The following is a 16,511-nucleotide window of genomic DNA, read 5'->3' as shown; positions in this document are numbered from 1 at the left end:
GGTCCATTCAGTGTATCCTTTGCAGGTGATGCCAGATGCAGATAAGGGGCCGCCGCTGCCTGGCCTCTGTCTAGACTTGTAACCACGGGCCTCAGGTTGGTATGGCTGACTATGACATTTGTCCAAATAAGATCTTTTTTTTTTTTAATCATTTCATCACTATAATGGGAACAAAACATTATGCTAAATGTGCTTAGGCCCAGGCGACTCGGAGGCCATATATTATATATATTTAAAAAATTAATCTGACCTCAGCCTATTGTGTCTGATTCAGTGACCTGTGACACAGAGGCTGCATGGTTAATAATATCTTGCCAGGCATCAGAAACTGAGCAGCCTTAAATATTAGCAGGTTTTCCCAGATTTAGTACCTGAGGGTTTTTGTGATCTCAAACTTGCAGCTCACTGAGTCTGAAGGACATCCAAAAAATCTGAGCAACATGCCCAAAGATGTCTTTTTTTTCTTTCTTTTTTTTAATAATGGGTGTTTACTGAATTAGTCTTAATAAAAGTCTGAATACAGTCTAAACCTCTTGCCTCCACTCATAAACAAGCATTATAAGCAGCAGATGCGTTTCCATAATATGCTCTGAATGTTTTGGGAACAAATGTTTGCATGCAATAATCAATTAGAACTATTGTTTTATTGATAAGATCGGCTATGTCTGTCCTCATAATAAATAGTAATAATAACTTATTTTCCGGAGAAAACGCCAACAACGCGCATCTCTTCCTGTTTCATTAATTTACAAGAGTCGATACTGAAACTTACAAATCATGCACATCTACACAGCTTGTACTCCGGGTTCCAGATAAACACACTGTAAGCTTTAACGTTCAGAGGTCTAAAATACAGGCTCACATGTTTGAATCCCACAACACATATGTCCAGTCCAGGCAATGGCATCACTGTATACACAGCAAAGGTGTCCCATATCTAGCAGCCCCGCCAGCAAAATGTCCATCAACAGCTGCCGTAGTGTCCTTGAGCAAGGCAGTGAGCTAAAATGCCTAACAGTAAAGGGAATAGTCAGACCTCCAATCCTCGAGTCTAGACATATATCCTGGAACATAATCCATCCTGGTCCTTTATTCGTGTTTTTTTTCTTGATTGAATGTCTCTGCTATATTCTATGAGGTCTCTGCGCGTGACTTCAGAGGACGCGGGCGCGCGCTCGGGGTGGGGGTTAGGGGGGTAGGGGAAGAGGGGGGCTCCAGCTGACCTCAGTGAGGGATGGGAGGGTGGTTGAGGAAGCCTCCTCACGTGTCCACTGGACTTGGCACCATACTGTTCGGTGTGTCCGGTAACTGCGACGACAGGGAGGTCACGTCACTGCCCGAGGAGTTGCCCAGCGAGCCCGACTCAGAGAAAGACACCTGCAGGAGGAGGCGGGAGGAGGCGGAAGGAGTCAAATCAGCAGGAGCACGTGACTTTAAATAAAAGTGATTTATGGTCTGTTGCAGCATATGTCAGTCTCTGTATAAACTTCTCATGAACCCCCAGTTAAAGAGATGTCAGCGAGTTATGTGAATGTGCTCATTGAATTCTCAAGAGTCTGAGGGGATCTTCAAAATGATGTGGAAATAATTGTCATGTTTTTTATTTATCCAAATTATTATCTATTAAAATTAATACACAACATGGGGTTTTTCCTGCATGACTGTAGCATTCTTGTAAATCTCCCCGGACCTCATCAGCATATCAAGTGCCTCCACGTGGGGGCCTACAAGGCTGATAAACCGTTTGACACAAGAAACAGCTTGTTTGCACTTGAATCTTGTGAAATAAAGGCGTCGATATAGTAAGTTGAATCAAATTCCAAGCTATAACGTTGTGATACCCTTTCAGATGAATTAAGTTGGGGGGTTTTTCTTACAGAATGAAGCTCATCATCATCATCATCACCGTTACAAAACGTCTCGATTAGACTGACATCTCAATTCTTTCTTCTTCTATTATAAATTCATCTTACCAATAGTATTGTATTATCTTAACATAATATATCCTCTATTTACTAGAATGTAATTGATGTGATCTTACCAGCTGTTGGAAGGCGGGCTGGTCCAGGTCGCTCTGCAGGGCGAAGTCGCTGAGGGTTTTCCACGGTGGCTGGTATGTTTGCACCTCCACAGGATTCCCCTGCACGGTGTTGTCGTGGCGGATCGGGCTGCCTGCCACCAGAGGTGTGCCTGTCAGGCCCTGCAGATTCTGCAGGAGAAACACTCAATTAGCACAAATATCGTCCAGTGAACGAGTTCAGTCACTTCAGGATGAAGAATATTATGTTATACAGTCACAGGAGAGGGTAGGAGAGGGTAAAGGATGTTGGTTAAATGTATTGACATTTTCTGTCATTATGAAGGAACCAATTAAGTCAACTTTGTTGGACAACAAACGAAAATTGTCCGAAAAAATATTGACACGTATGACCACAAAGTAGCTACTGTGATAATCATGTACATGTAATAAGTTACATTTACATGAGTCTGTAAAATAGCTCAAATTTAATTCTGTAGAAGTTGGATAACATGACTTTAACTCGGTCTGCTCTAGCAAATCATCTGCCCGAAATACAAAATTCATTTTTTCTGATTTATTTAATAAAAAAACAGTGAATGAAACCGGAAATATAATAAAGACGAAGAAGCAGCGTTTGAGACTGTCAGAAATACTGAAATGCTGATTCTTTACACTCGTTATTGTGTAAAGAATTATTTCATTTTCTGGCTTTTTATTCACAATTATCAATCCAAATAGCATTTATTTGATCACGCCTAAATATCAGAAATATATATATCAGAACATATATATCAGAAACATAATAATAGACATCAAATTATTCTTCATCCTGCCATGGTTTTTCCCTCTGGTTGAAGTACATCAACAGCCTGTTTCGTTTTCCATATTTTTTGTAGGCTAATTAAGTGAAGTGGGAATTAATCACAGCTTTTGTGGGGCAAGAGTGACAGTAAATATGAGTACTGCACAATTATGAAATAGGCCTAAACTATGCAAGAGTTGCCAAAAATGCATCAGACCAGTATGTCCTTGCTGCATCAGTCACTTTCGCAACAGCAAAATGCCTTACTGCAAACTCACTGCACTACCTCATGTTTACCTTTGCTGCTATTTGAGGACGTTTACACTTCTTGTGCACTTGTGCGTATTTATATAATTCCTTTACTTTATGTTTCTGAAGATTTCTGAGTATATTTGCTAAATATATTTTTAGTAATCTTATATTTTTAGTTAAGTTCGTTTAAATTGTTTATTCTGCAAGTGCACTGTTTCTGGTCATTTCATTTCAATGTACGTGACTACTGAGAAATGATAATTGAATTCATTTGTTTTTCAGTGCTGCCATGACCGGAGAAACTAAATGAACTCACAGTTTTGTCGCTGTGCTGCTGCTGCTGGAGCTGCTTCACCAGGATGGACTTCTTCTTGTCTTTGCAACGTTTGTTCTGAAACCAAACGCGGATGACCCTGGGGCTCAGGCCGGTCATCTCCACCAGCTGCTCCTTCATCAGAGCGTCCGGCCTCGGGTTGGCGTTGTAGCAGGTCCTTAGGGTGTGGAGCTGCTTCTCATTCAGCACTGTCCGGATCCGGGTGGTCTTCTCGGACTGCTTGTGGACGTGGTTCCGGTGATGAGGAGGATGCCGAACCGAAACTGATTCTGAAGAAAATGAAAAACCTCAATAACTAGATGAATAAATAAATGTTGTAAGCCTATAAGAAATTATAGTCCCAAAGTATAAAAAATAACAAATGGCCTATAGATTTAAAATGATCACAGTCTGCGGTTCTTATGGCAATATTAGGCAATATAAATTCATAATAACATTATGCTACTGTATAGTCACTACTGCCATAGAGAGATTAGATTTTAATCTTTACAGACTGTATGTGTAGCCCAGGGCTAGGCTGTGATTTGTAGGCTACAGGTCAGGTCTTTCTACAGGCCTAACACAATACCTACTTGCCCCCCAAAATGCGCAAAAAATACGCACAAAAGATGTTATTTCTGTTATTATTCAGCTGACTTTGTTCAAATTTAGCCTAAAAATGACCGAAACGTTTGCAAGAAAAATAAGCAAGCATATTAACAAACGTATAATAATAATAATAATAATAATAATAATAATAATAATAATAATAATAATAATAATAATAATAATAATAATAGCACGATTCAGGCCTATCGACATATTTTTTTAGTATGATGTTGTAAGGATAAAAACCTGAGATGTGCAGCGGTCTGGAGTGAATGTTCCCGGGGCTTAGCGGGCTCCCTGCAGAGGCCCGATCCACCAGCAAGCCGTGATCCGCCCGACACAGCAGCTCGTCATCCCGCAGGGAGAACTCGTCCCCCGGCAGGAGGTGTCGGCTACACACCGAGCACCGAAAACACTCCATGTGATACACATTGTCCCGGGCTCTCATCACCAGGTCGCTGCTGCAGAAGCCCATGTTACACTTTGCACATTTGATGCCAAATAGCCTGAAATGGAGCACGGAGGAGTGTTGGTCTCATGTAGCAGTGGCCCCCCTCAAAAAAGTTGTTGAATGATGTGGATCTCAGTTCAAGATCCAAAGAAAAGAATCACAAAGAACCCTGAGCGTGATTCACTATAAGATAATTAACTACTGAATGCATGGAACACAAAACTGATTCAGCTCTATGGTGCACATTTTACGCACGTTTATTTGCGATTGAATAGGAATCTGTGGCTATTATTATACTTCATATCATCTCAGTTGTATGTAACCTCTACTATCTTTTCATCAACCCAACACAGGGCCTCTTAAAATGAAAAGAAAGTAAAAATAATAAATTCTGTTGAACTCCTACCTTACATAATCTCTTTTACAGTAAGTCTTTCCGTCTCGGACGAAACAAGTGCAGGTCTCGTCCAGGTACTGGCTGCACTCTGCGCACTTTAGGCAGGCTGCATGCCACTCCAGGTCCGGGGAGACTCTCAGGATGTACTGGTCGTGTATCTGACTTCCACAGCCCACACACATTGCGATTCCCGACTTCTCTGTGTGAGGGGGGGAATGCATTAATGCAACCCTGTGTGCGCTCTTTTAATCCCCATGACATCCCTGTTAAACCCCCTTCACCCTTTCACCTTAAGGAGAGAAAATGTTGTGCAGGTATCACAACAAACATGTAAGTCCTTCCAAGAATATTGATGAATTATTATAGTGAGGCCACATGAGCTAAAAATACCACCAAGTAACCATACTGCATGGACGCATGAACACCACATATGACAGTGAAGTTATGATAAGGATATTATATGAATATTAAACAGATTTTTAGTTAGGGCAAGACTGTGATCATGCCTTAGTTGCAGCTTTCTACATTATTCTGCAAAAATCGAAATTAATCGAGCGACTAATCATCAAATTCAAGACTACACGCCGGGTGTGATATAAAAGTGAAATTTAAAGCTCACAATAAAGCGCCGGAATGACAATACAAGAGCAGAAAGAGGAATATCTTACTTTTTGAATGATCCCCCATATCATCCAAGAAAGAAGTATTGAGCAGGATATCCACCATACAGGAAAAAAAGCCCAGTGCAAGCCGATAGATGGAGGAGAGGAGCGGGAGAGGAGACCGTCCCGTCCCTGGCTGGATGATAAACTTGTATTCCTCCACCGAGAGGTGGAGAGAAAACAAAGATCCTCGACCAGTGACGTCTGCAAACCTGGACTTCTGTGGGTCAGGGGAGAGGGTGCCATGCAAATCTCCTCCCGGACCCCTGCTCTGTTTTTTCCCCTTCCTTTGGCCCCTTCCTTTGGCTTCTTGAACTGGCTGTGAGAGTTTTTTTTTTTAATCTTCTGATGATAGAGGGCTGCCTGCATCTGTATTTCCTCACTGAAAGCAATTGTCCCCGTTGACTCGCAGTATAATCATAGACACTGTGTGTGTGATACTCAAATGTGAATTTAGATCGTATTGCTGTTATTTCCTTTATTTCTCTCAACATGTATGGACTCATAATATTTGTGTGTATACTTCTCAGTAAGTTTATGGTAACCTTATGATTATCTTTCTATGATATTGTGTTTTTGTTTAGTTTTTTTTTTCTTTTTTTTCTCATCATAGTAGCCTATGTATTTTCCCCAAAATGCTAAAATAAATGTAAATGTAAAGAAAATGTATTACTGATGATCATTTTCATTATAATTGTGACGAATACATTATTATTAGTATTTTTCTTGTTCTCCTTAGTATTATCATGATTATTATTAGTCGTAGTATTACAAGTATTATTGTTATTATCATTAATTGTTTGATGTAAAGTGTCTGGTTGTGAAAAACTATTTAAATTAGTTTTTGTTTTCTTTGAAATACTGTAATAGTTCACTAATATTCTCACTCTAGAGAGCCCTCTACTGGATGAAGTATCAATATAGAGATGATTGACCCACACAGCGAAAAATGAGCTGAACTATTTAGAAACAGATTTTTTTTTTTCTTTTGTAAATGGATTATTCATTAATTCGTGGAAACTTGCACTTGAAATTCATATGTTTGGTGGTTGATAGCCCTGGCATAAATAAGATTGCTGTTTGTCTACATTAAATACATGATCTAATCTCAGTTTTAAGTGAACTTCAGATAAACCTTATGAATCAGTGAATCAGTCAAGAAGAGAACACTGATGTTTTAAACACATGTGATTTGTGTTCAAATTTATGAAAGTCAGAGCAAATGATGAGGCACGTACAGTAAGGTTTATATTTGTCTTTCTTTATCTTCTCTTTGCCCCTTTACACAAACGTGAAAACACAAAATGCCATATGCTTAAATGTCTGTATTATTAAAACTTTTCAAACAAGTTTATTAATATCCAACAATCCAGAAAATCTTTTGCACTTATGTCCCCAAATACACATACACGTCTCATCTTGTTTTTATTTTAGTTTTGTAGTTATAAGAATTTAAAACTCTAAAGCACACATCGAGGGATGGATTTATTAACAATTGTGACATCCAAAAAAGTATAGGCTATCACTCTTACAGGACACTTTCACATCTAGTTGATTTATCACATATTTGTTATTATATGTGTATCAGTAGTATTTATGAGAAGGCTTGAATAGTTTTTGGCTTGTACTGTTACTGGGTTACTGTTTTTAAAAAGACAAACACAGCAGCTGTAACTCAGCATGAAGAGATTAGTCAGAAGAACTAAAATAGGCTGAAAAACAGCGAGATGTTTGTCTTTCCTATTTTATTTTGTCTCTGAAGGAGTAACTGAACATAATTTCACTCATAGAAGAACTTATGAATGTAATGAATCGTGAATGCATCCGTGTGTTTTTTTTATCATAAAGCATCAAGCTACTGTTTGTTTTAAAATATTTTTTTGCAATTAATATTACATATATGAATATCGGAGAGAGAGAGAGAGAGAGAGAGAGAGAGAGAGAGAGAGAGAGAGAGAGAGAGAGAGAGAGAGAGAGAGAGAGTTACCATATTGATCTTTTTTTTTTTTTTTTTTGGAAACTTTATTTATCATAACAGATTCCACTTCATCACAGTCCAGATGTTAACCATTTTGCATTGAAATTACAATCAGGTCTTGTAACAGGAAATACAAAATATACATAAAGTAATATTTTAAAAAAAAAAAAAAAGTACAGTGAATAGATATATTAAATTATTCTAATTTAATTATAATAATCGATTGAACATATACTCTTTCTGTTTTGAAGATATTTTAGAGAGTTTTAAAAAATATGCGAAATCATGAAGGAACAGAGAAAATAATGGTAATTTCTCCAAAAAAACTCATACATTTGTGAATAAAAACTTACCTGTTATAATCATCACATTAACAATAAAATCAAATGTAGGGTCTGTACATTCAAAATATATTATAATATCTTTAACAGAAAGTTTAAAATTATTTTTATGGGCGAGATGAGAACTAAAATCTGACCATTATTATTGGTCGTTGTAATCTCGCGAGAACTCTTGTGAAACGTCAGACGACCTTTGGCACAGTTCTGTCTCTGCATCTTTGAAGAACAAGCAACAACAAGAGTCCAAGATGAACAGAGCTCTGAGCAAAACAAACCTGAGACACTTGGTAAGTGTATGACAGTTACAATTTAACAACCTGCATAGATATTGTGTTGATCCGTTATAGCATAGTGACATGAAAAACGTCAGTTATCTGACTTGTTTCTTGCAGCAGCTGCTAGCTGGCCAGTTGTCCAGCTAATTTAGCCACACAAGTCACGATCTTCTTGCAAACCGTGGTGATATTTTCAATTAACAGCAACGTGGCAGCGTTAGTTGCCTTATTCTGACATTAACTTTACATATATACATTGTTCAAAGACACTTGATATAGCTACAAGGTAACAGTGTTTTTGTTTTTGAGCTAATGCTAGCTGGTGTTAGCATAGCTAGCGCAGTGGTTATGAAACCTCGTAAACTAAAGTTATGAAACTGTTCCATTGTCATTGACGCTGAAGGTGTTTACAAAGTGTTACCAAGAGTATGTAACATCCCGTGAGATATATTCCAGTATTTAATAAGATTGCAGGTCGGTATTTTATGTTTTTTCTCTATTTTCTTGACTTTGAATGACCTGCAATAACTGATAATATTCAGTCATGTCCAGATGAAGCTGGTATCATCCTGTTTGGTTGTGACAGAACCTGATTCTGCTTTTTCAGAGGTTGCATTGCAGATTGTTTGCCCACTAACCTACGTGTACAACTCCCCTCACACAAAAATTGGATTCACATTTGCACATATAAGCTGAGACTGCGTGTATAGTATGCCTTAACCAGGGTACAACTCTTGATTAGTAAAGCGAACACTGCTTGATCAAATAGATCAGAGAGCTGGACAATATGACAATACAAGCAAATCAATATCCTGGAATGTATTCCAGAAAGTGGTTTTAATCGCTTTTCAATCTTTAGCTATATTTTTCATCTTCAGTTGCTGCCCCCTGTGTTTTGTCCTCGTTGGATTAAAATTGAGTAAATACATAAATGTATTCAAAATGTAATGTACAGCCTAATATACATTAAGATGCAACCACTTTATCAGCCATTAAATAAATTCAAGCCTGGTAGATGATGAATTAATGGTCTACACTGAATACAACTTTATTGTGCTAACTTATTGACACTTTTCTCAACTCCAACTCAGTCTCCATCATTGCTGCTGTGTTGTTTTTTTTAAAAGATTTTGTGCACAGTAGGCATACACACGCATTAAAGTTTCCACCTCCTCTGGATGAAAATAGAGGCTCTGCCTTTTATTTACCTGTTGCCATAGTGAATTGTAGTATCAGAGCTCCTTTGATGGTGGCTTTTTCCAGTCACCACTCACATGCTTGTGAACACATTCAGAGTTGATTGAACAAACTCTGATCGGCTGTCCTGGAACTGAAAACTCAGCGTTTTCCATTTCTGAACTCAGAGTTCAGGGTTAGGCTTAGTGTTTGTTAAACCTGCTTTATGGAATAGACCCCTGGACATCCTCATACGAACATGCAAATGTTATCATGGATCCCAGTAGGGCTGCAACTAATGATTAATTTTCATTATTGATAATCTGTTGATTATTATTTGGTTTAGTTAGTTACTTGTTTGATCTATAAAATGTCAGAAAATGGTGTAAAATGCTGATCACTGTTTCCCAGAGCCCAAGGTGACATCCTCCTATGTTTTGTTTTGTCCAGTCAAACAGTCAACGATATGCAGTTTATTATCAAAGAAACCAGAAAATATTCATTCGCATTATAGTAAACAAATTTTTACTTTTTTTTCTTAAAAATTACTAAAAACAATTATTCAATCAAGTGCTGGTTAATTATCTGCTGATTGATTAATTGATTAACTGACTAATCATTGCAGCTCAGAAATCATTAGTAAGTTTAACATAGAAATTGATTGTTTTGATAATTAAGACAACAATATGTCTTAAGGTTAAGTAAACATGATTACAGTGTAAAATATTTGATACATTGCCCAACTTAAGTCTGAGAATGTTGTGAACAATGTCTTCATAACCTGTCTCAAATATGACAGCTGATCTAACAGGCAACACCACCAAACAGACATGTCTTGTATACTGACTGAGATGTTGACATTTTCTCCAACAGACTGGTCTCCTCAAAAGGTTTCAGAGCACCTTGGTGGTTGCGGAGCACAACAATGAAAAACTGACCCCTATTACACTCAATACCATCACTGCCGCTAACAAGTTGGGTGGTGACGTGTCTTGTCTGGTTGCAGGAACAAACTGTGCAAAGGTAGGAAAAGCTTTTGAGACTGACCTGCTCGAGGGCTTTCCAGATTTGTGATATTATTTCAAAGTTATTTCGGCTGTTAAGAGTAAGAGTAGTAAGTTTGCTTGTCCCTTCACTACCTGTCATTTGACCAGATGCATGTCACTGCTACATATGGTGAATTAAAACACTGAATAGCAATTGTTGTAGCATAATATACATGTGCATGAAGATATTAGAATGGCATCAGTGCAGTAGCCTGGATACATCATGTGGTTTTCTGTCTTCTCAGGTCGTAGAGGAAATCAGCAAAGTACAGGGTGTGAAGAAGGTTCTGGTGGTTCAAAATGATTGTTTCAAAGGTGCTCTTCCAGGTATGTAACACAAAAGCAACCTGATTAAGCTTGTAGTCACTCAGCAAAGATATACTGAGCATGTTTAATATTGAGCATGTTATAATATTTAATGTTAATAGCTTTTTTCAAATTTGAGATTTTGGGCATATTTACAGCTGCTCATGTTGGGGATGTGGCTTGCTTTGGGGCATATGAACAGTACTCACTGAACGATTGTTTGTCACTTGATCTCATATTTTAGTTCACATGTTTATGGTGGCTTGAACCTGTTGGCATGAGCTGACTTTCTGACCTTCAGGCCACCTGATTTTTTTTTTTTTTTTTTTTTTTGCTTTGGCTTACTTGGTAAAAAACAACCCTGCTGCTCTCTTGTTCCACAGAGGAGTTGACTCCACTCATCTTGGCAACACAAAAGCAATTCAACTTCACCCACATCTGTGCTGGTGCATCTGCCTTTGGAAAGGTGAGGCACAGACAAGAGCAGTGCCTGTGTAGTTGGCATTAATATATCTAGAAATGCCTTTATATTCTACATGAGTTTCTGTTCCACCGCATTCCTAGAATTATTCTGAAATGTCAAAATCAATTTAAGTGTTGATTTTGACTACATTTTTGCCAAATTTCCAACAATCCACCAAACTCTTTGTACCCATTATCTGTTAGCCGACAATATTTTATCAGCTATCAACTACAACCCTTGTTTCTTCTTTTTATTCTTTAAATCCTCATGTACGATCTCTGCATATTTTCATGTTCATTCATCATTTTGTTCTGCAGAACCTGCTTCCCAGAGTGGCCGCCAAGCTAGATGTTGCCCCAATTTCAGATATTATTGAGATCAAGTCTCCAGATACTTTTGTCAGAACCATCTATGCTGGTAAGCCTTGTTATTATATTATAATATAGAGACAATTGAGGTTTTTTTTATTTTTCTCATAATTCTTGACTATTATTGATACTCTTCAGTAGAAACATTACAGAATCATTTTAACTGCATTTGTGACAGACTTCAATTATACAAACACAGCTGTAACTTAAAACACTGCTCAGTTTTTGCAGCAGGATTTTGCTCTGTCAGGTTTGCATTGCTACTTTTTTAATAATATGTATATTATATAGGAAATGCTCTCAGCACTGTGAAATGTAATGAGGCCGTCAAGGTCTTCACCGTCAGAGGAACGTCCTTCGAGGCAGCTTCAACAGAGGGAGGAAGTGCTGCATCAGAAGATGGTACAGTAGCTTACTGATTCATCCAGAGAGCACTGTTACAGTAAATGTTAAGAAATGACTTCATATTATGGATGTTAAAGCCACATTTGACGTTGTTTTATGGTATAAAAAATAACGATACAGTACTTCTACAAATGTTATTTGTTTATCATTACCAATATATATGTTTTTGATACAGTTATCTTACTTGTCATTGATGATCCTCTGATCTGCAGTGGCTGCTTCTTCTCCTGCCGGACTTTCTGAATGGCTGGAACAAAGTCTGACAAAGAGTGACCGTCCAGAGTTGACCAGCGCCAAGGTTGTGGTGTCAGGAGGTGTGAAATCTCATTGTGTTGAATTACAAGTTATGGCCAAAGCAACGTCACAGTGTCAATGTCCGATTTTCTGAAATATTAATTTGTTTGCAATGCTATTTTTTTTGTTTTTTGTGCATTGCTCTACTACAGGTTGGACTGTATCTTTTACACTAGAACAATCTAAATCTGCTAATTATCCTATTTTGTAGACTTGGGGTCGGGGTTGTGTGTTTCTTCATCTGCGCTTGTCATTTTCTTTTCCCAGGAAGGGGCTTGAAGAGTGGAGATAACTTCAAGCTGCTCTATGACCTTGCTGACAAAATGAATGCTGCAGGTTAGACACTAGTAGTATGGGAACATCATTTTGTGTTATTGATTACTGGTGTGCTTGGTTTTTTTATTTATTTATTTTTTTTACAGTTGGTGCATCCAGAGCTGCAGTGGATGCTGGGTATGTCCCAAATGATTTGCAGGTTGGACAGACAGGCAAGATTGTAGCACCGGTAAGTTGTTCCTTTTTGTAAATATATCAAATGAAGAAAATTAAAATGGAACATTTTCAAACAGCAAAATGTGAATAGTTGCATTGAAAAACATGTTTAAAGACTGCAACACTCGAGCTCAATTACAGTGTAAGAGTGCACAGATCCGTTGCTCTTGATAAATGCCAGTTTGCCTTTACACAGCAAGCTTGCAATTCAGTATGATCAGCTCTGACCTGTAAAAAGGTTAACTTCCCATTATGTGAGTCAGCGAGGTTACCCCAGCTATGATTATCCACACATTAGGCCCTACAAAATGTACTTGATGGCACATTTAGGGCCCTAAATGATTTAGCTGATCCATTAAAGCAGAGTGCACGGGATGTCTGGTCAAAGGCTCAGACCAGGCCAGACTGTCCAAATTGAATTTTCCAAATGTTATGACAAGCTTGTCGAATTTGGCTAAGTTAATTAAATATAATTAAAATTCGGCTTGTCTTTTTCACCTACCAATCTGAAAATGTTAAGTATATTCAATCAAATGAAGGATTAACATATTTAAAACATGTATGCTTGTAAAGTAATACATTTTCTATGCTGATGAAAATATAATTTATCACTAAATTTAGTGGAATCATGGTTTAAAGACATCTGACTGTGATGTTTACAGATGGTTATTCTGTTCACTAATCAAAACTGTCAGATGTTGCAGCTGAGCAGATGTGTCAGTGATAAGAAACAGTTTGGCAGTATTGGACCATAGTTATAAAATGATCATAAAAACAACAATCTTTTCCCCTGTTAAATGATTATTAAAGGTTGAATATGCTGCTACACTTTATGTAAAGAAGACACTAGATAACCCACACAAATATTAAGTGTCTTAAGGTATTTTAGTGAAAGATTTGACCAGTTGGAATGACAAAAAGCACTTTGCTTGGACTGCCCTGTATGAGTTCTTATAATCACATGGGGGATACTTAATGCTCTCTAAATTGTTAATGTAAGAATGCCAAATAGCAGATTTAGCGGTTATTGTCTGGTTTTTATGGCTATAGAGTGCTTTATACATTTTCTGAGATACCATTGTGCTCATTCTCTGCTCCTCCGACACTTAAGCTGCAACATTAAATGAACACTGAAATATTCATATGGCAGTGCATTAAACTGAGAGCCAGAGATGGGTTTTCCCAGCGGGTTTGTGGAGATGCGAGGACGGCTGACCCTTTGTGCACTCACCCCAGAACGCTCTAATAGATTACACGGCCATGGTCATTATACCATCAGTCAGCTCTGCTGTACCGCAGTTCTGAGGTGTACTTTTCCAAGGGCCTGACTTTAAACGTCATGTTTACAAGCAAGTAATACTTGTCTGGTTGTTCTGTTCATGTCCACAGGAGTTGTACATCGCTGTTGGTATCTCTGGAGCTATTCAGCACCTGGCTGGAATGAAAGATAGCAAGGTAAGCAAGTTTGGTCCCAGATATTTGTGTAAACTTTGTAAAAACAGATGTTGCCTTGCTATAAAGGCCATTGGTGCTACATGAAGTTAAAAGTTGAGGTTGTATGCTCTGCCTGCATGTACACATGAAGTGCAAACAGCACCCACAAACCCAATAACTCGGGTAATCATACCCCTTGCCACGTTTAGATGTAGTTGTATTGTTTACCATTAAGAACCAAATGTTTTGCTATTCTTGGAGAACGTTTCAAACCATAAAACTTCACATTTCTGTGACATTCTGCATTAAGTCTAACTTCTATTTTTGTTTGGACAATCTGTTTTTTGCTAAGCAGAAGACAAAGAGCAGTTAAGCTAACATTCGAGGCAGTTTGTTCATTATTTTATTGTGTACGAGGTATTAAACATGTTCTTTTTTTTATTCAGACTATTGTTGCTATCAACAAGGACCCAGAGGCTCCGATTTTCCAGGTGGCTGACTATGGCTTGGTAGCTGATCTTTTCAAGGTGAGCGTCTGCGATTGATATAGCACACTTATGTCACTATGATCCTACAAGAGGAAACAATAACAAAGCAGTGAGGCCAAAACACCACACAAGCACTTATTCTATGGACTTGTACTGTATGTTTTGATAGCGAAGAGTCCAGAGTGACAGTCAGAAGATAACATTTGCTTTCTCGCTGATAAATTTTGCACGATGCCTTATTCCACCTAATGGAAATGTGCAACTGTTAAATTATTAAGGTCTTGAATTAATCAGAGGATAGTTGTGGCCGGAGCTTGCTGCTACAAGAGAAACACATTAGCATCTCAGACTATATAAGAAGTGATCAAATAGTTACTTAAAAGACGGCTGCAGTTATGTACTCAGCTTCTACTTGCCAAGGCCTTTTACACGCCTAGTTGCTTTCTTGTGTTTAGCTGGTACTCAGAGATAGTGAGCCAGGCATGTTGGCATGACTAACACTTGAGTCCAGTGCTGCTTGTGAAAGGCTAGTAGGTTATATTTTCATGTGTGTCCTGTTGGTTATGTTTTATTTAGCCCCTCAGTAGTGCCTGAGCAGCCCAGGTGTCCTGACAAACTCTGTAGAAGTGATTAGTAATAATAGCTAGTGGCAGCAGAGTTGTGACCTACTGGGCGAGATCATCTTACATGTGATCACTCCTCAGATAGCTGATTAAAATGGATGGGCTTTCTACTTTTTCCCCCAAATGGACAAGTGATACCTCGGACTAACTCAGGCAGTGACTGATGACTCAGTTCTGAAGTTGCTTGACTCAGAAAGAAAAGCATTTGAATAATTTTCATATTTACTACAAAAGCTTTCGGAATTTGTCTTCTTTAAAACTACATGGCCGGCATTATCAGTATGTTTGTTTACAAGCCAGATGCCTCCCTTGTAGAGTCTCGCTCTGCATTCATCAACCTCGCAAACACTGTGATAAATGTCTGTTTGCTCACAGCCAGCTGCGGCCTTGATAAATCTCAGATGAAAGACCGTGCGCTCATTTATACCATAAGCAGCAGCATGCATGATATTTGTGTAATAAACTCATCAATCTTTATTTTATGGAATAAGCTGGGGATGAAAATGTCAGGCGCCGGCAAACATTAATCCCTGCATGTAAAGCCTGGAAATATTTCAAGTGGTTGCAGCACTTATTAATGCAGACTTGAAATGGCTTCAACTTCAATTTTGTGCTTAAATGATTTCCTCAGTGTTTCTAGGTTTAGTTAACCAGTGATTCATTTAAAAGTACACTGGAGCATTTACAAACATGTAGTTTGAGTTTTAAACTATGCAGCAAATACACTTAACAGAAAATATTTGCTGAGTTAAAAGTGATTTTTGGCCAAATTTTCTATTCAAGTATGTTCTGTTTTCTCTTCAGGCTGTTCCTGAGATGACTGAAGCACTGAGCAAGTGAGGAAGAACAAAGCATCACCAAGCTTCTATCGTGCATCTGTGGCCTACAACAAGAAGAATTCAGAGAGTGACCACAGGAACCCACAGCCTTGCCTTAACAGATTTTATGAAGCTGCAAACATCTGTGTGCATAAATAACTTCACTGTCGAAATCTTCTCTCTGGCTGGCATCAGAACATTCTTAATTTAGAAATAAATGCCAGTTTTTATATACACAAGTGTTAAATGTCAACAAATTGTACTAAGTTGTACTTGCCTTTTGGGAGGAGGTTATTTATATTCCTCCAGTAGTACAGTTGTAATTTGCATTATACTTTCAGGTACAGTAAAGGCCGTGTTTGGGAACACTCAATTTGTCTCGGGAACTCTTTCTGTTAGACTGTGAGATGTTAATTGTTCATGTTAAGCTAGAGGATGTGTAGTTTTCTGAGATGCTCTTGGAAAATGTATTAAATTGACAACTCTCATTCTCATTTT

The 16,511-nt window shown here is 38.1% G+C and overlaps 2 protein-coding genes across 2 annotated transcripts; one reads left to right on the top strand and one right to left on the bottom strand.

Annotated features, from left to right (window-relative positions):
* Nucleotides 1-1,224: 1,224 nt before the first annotated feature.
* On the bottom strand, nucleotides 1,225-5,570 carry isl2a (ISL LIM homeobox 2a). Its single transcript, XM_042412646.1, has 6 exons — nucleotides 5,513-5,570; nucleotides 4,854-5,043; nucleotides 4,243-4,502; nucleotides 3,391-3,677; nucleotides 2,042-2,209; nucleotides 1,225-1,377 (listed from the first exon to the last, which is right to left on the bottom strand). Exons 1-6 carry the CDS (start codon nucleotides 5,568-5,570, stop codon nucleotides 1,261-1,263), a joined length of 1,080 nt encoding a protein of 359 aa, XP_042268580.1. The 3' UTR covers nucleotides 1,225-1,260.
* Nucleotides 5,571-7,989: 2,419 nt separating this feature from the next.
* On the top strand, nucleotides 7,990-16,507 carry etfa (electron transfer flavoprotein subunit alpha). Its single transcript, XM_042412768.1, has 12 exons — nucleotides 7,990-8,112; nucleotides 10,150-10,299; nucleotides 10,568-10,649; nucleotides 11,012-11,094; nucleotides 11,409-11,508; nucleotides 11,751-11,861; nucleotides 12,077-12,178; nucleotides 12,426-12,494; nucleotides 12,581-12,663; nucleotides 14,040-14,105; nucleotides 14,531-14,611; nucleotides 16,000-16,507. The coding sequence occupies exons 1-12, from the start codon at nucleotides 8,074-8,076 to the stop codon at nucleotides 16,033-16,035; spliced, it is 1,002 nt and encodes a 333-aa protein (XP_042268702.1). The 5' UTR covers nucleotides 7,990-8,073; the 3' UTR covers nucleotides 16,036-16,507.
* Nucleotides 16,508-16,511: the final 4 nt, after the last annotated feature.

This window comes from Thunnus maccoyii, chromosome 5 (genome assembly GCF_910596095.1).
Source record: "Thunnus maccoyii chromosome 5, fThuMac1.1, whole genome shotgun sequence".
In the NCBI taxonomy this organism is placed as follows: domain Eukaryota; kingdom Metazoa; phylum Chordata; class Actinopteri; order Scombriformes; family Scombridae; genus Thunnus; species Thunnus maccoyii.
Note: the sequence above shows the minus strand (reverse complement) of the source record. Positions and strands in the feature narration are given on the sequence as shown.